General features: G+C 45.5%; 1 protein-coding gene across 1 annotated transcript; it reads right to left on the minus strand.

The window, feature by feature from the left end:
* Positions 690-1259, minus strand: LOC109847741. Its single transcript, XM_020416972.1, has one exon. The coding sequence runs from the start codon at positions 1257-1259 to the stop codon at positions 690-692; it is 570 nt and encodes a 189-aa protein (XP_020272561.1).

Genomic DNA, 1337 nt, shown 5'->3' on the forward strand with positions numbered 1-1337 from the left:
CTCTCTCTCTCGATGAGATTAAGGCTGCAGTTTTGGGTGGAGAAGGAATCGAATCAGCCTGCTGTTTCAGGCCAAGCACCCCTTCCGAAGGCTGATAGCCTGCTACTCTCTCTCTCTCTCTCTCTCTCTCTCTCAAACTTTATCCACTGCTGAACAAACAACAAGAATCTCCAAGCACTTCCCTCCATCATCTCACCTTTTCCCCTTTTCTCCCTCGCATTGTCTACACAATGGAAACCCCAAGTACATATACAAGACCAATTAGTTAGTTTTATCATTAATTTAATTAAGTCTAATTAGGAGAAACTAGTGCGTCGCTAAAAATGTTCAAGATGTAATTCAATACTAGAATTACATCAGAGAATCCAATTTCTCGAACAATAATATCTAGAAACGGACTAAAGTGAAATATGGGTTGACATTAACTTTCAATACTTAAACACATCATATATAGCTGAGAAGCTAAAGAGAGGTAATTAAATATTACCAATTAAAAGAAGGAGAAACACTATCCATATATCCCATTTCCCTCGAACTTAGCCCCCCCATTACACGTTTCCCACAACCTAAAAACATAATTAAACCACTCAAGAAAAAAAAAGAAAAGAAAAAAAACAACAACCACCACCTAGGAAGAAGAACTACAACTGAGAAAGAAAGAAAGAAGAAGAAAAAGATCAGTAGTACTCTCATGGGAACGCTCCATTCGCCGTCGAAATATCAGGCCACGTCATCATCGGATTCCAGTACCCAAAGTCTCCCCCAGTCAACGGAATCGGCTCCATAATCGAGGAAGCCGTGCTCATGACAGACACAGCGGTCACCGGTGCGGCAACAGCAGAAGGGAAGCAATTGGCATTAACACCAGGAGAACTCACATTGTTCGACATAACTTGCAAATGATCACTGTTCATCGACGACGATCTCAGCCTCTGATAAAGCTCCTGGATCCCAGAGCTCGTCGGCGCTTCACTCAGCAGCATATTCTGCTGCTGCTGGTAGTGATATGCAGGACTCTCGTTCCTAAACATCGGGAGCTGAGGCTCACTCATCATTGCTCCTCCCCCGATTAAACCCCCCTCCTCTTTAGCCCTAACGGGGTTAAGAATAAAACTAGAGTTAGGGTTAGGGCTAGGGCTAGGGTTAGAGTTCTGCATCTGGCTGGCTCTGAGCAGGGCCATCAGATGAGAACTGTGAGGCACACCAGCCCACAGCAGCTCCGGCGGGGCCCGGCCCACGACGTCAAATGATGACGTCATGGGCTTGGCCTTGCTGAGGCCAGCAGTGGTTTTGCCGGCTATGGCGATGTTTGGGGATGAGGATTTGGTTTTCCTGCA

Source organism: Asparagus officinalis, chromosome 7 (genome assembly GCF_001876935.1).
Source record: "Asparagus officinalis chromosome 7, Aspof.V1, whole genome shotgun sequence".
Lineage (NCBI taxonomy): Eukaryota > Viridiplantae > Streptophyta > Magnoliopsida > Asparagales > Asparagaceae > Asparagus > Asparagus officinalis.

Bases quoted from the DNA above. Each gene is read 5' to 3' on its own strand.
- LOC109847741 (XM_020416972.1), bottom strand. From the start codon at position 1,259: ATGACGTCATCATTTGACGTCGTGGGCCGGGCCCCGCCGGAGCTGCTG.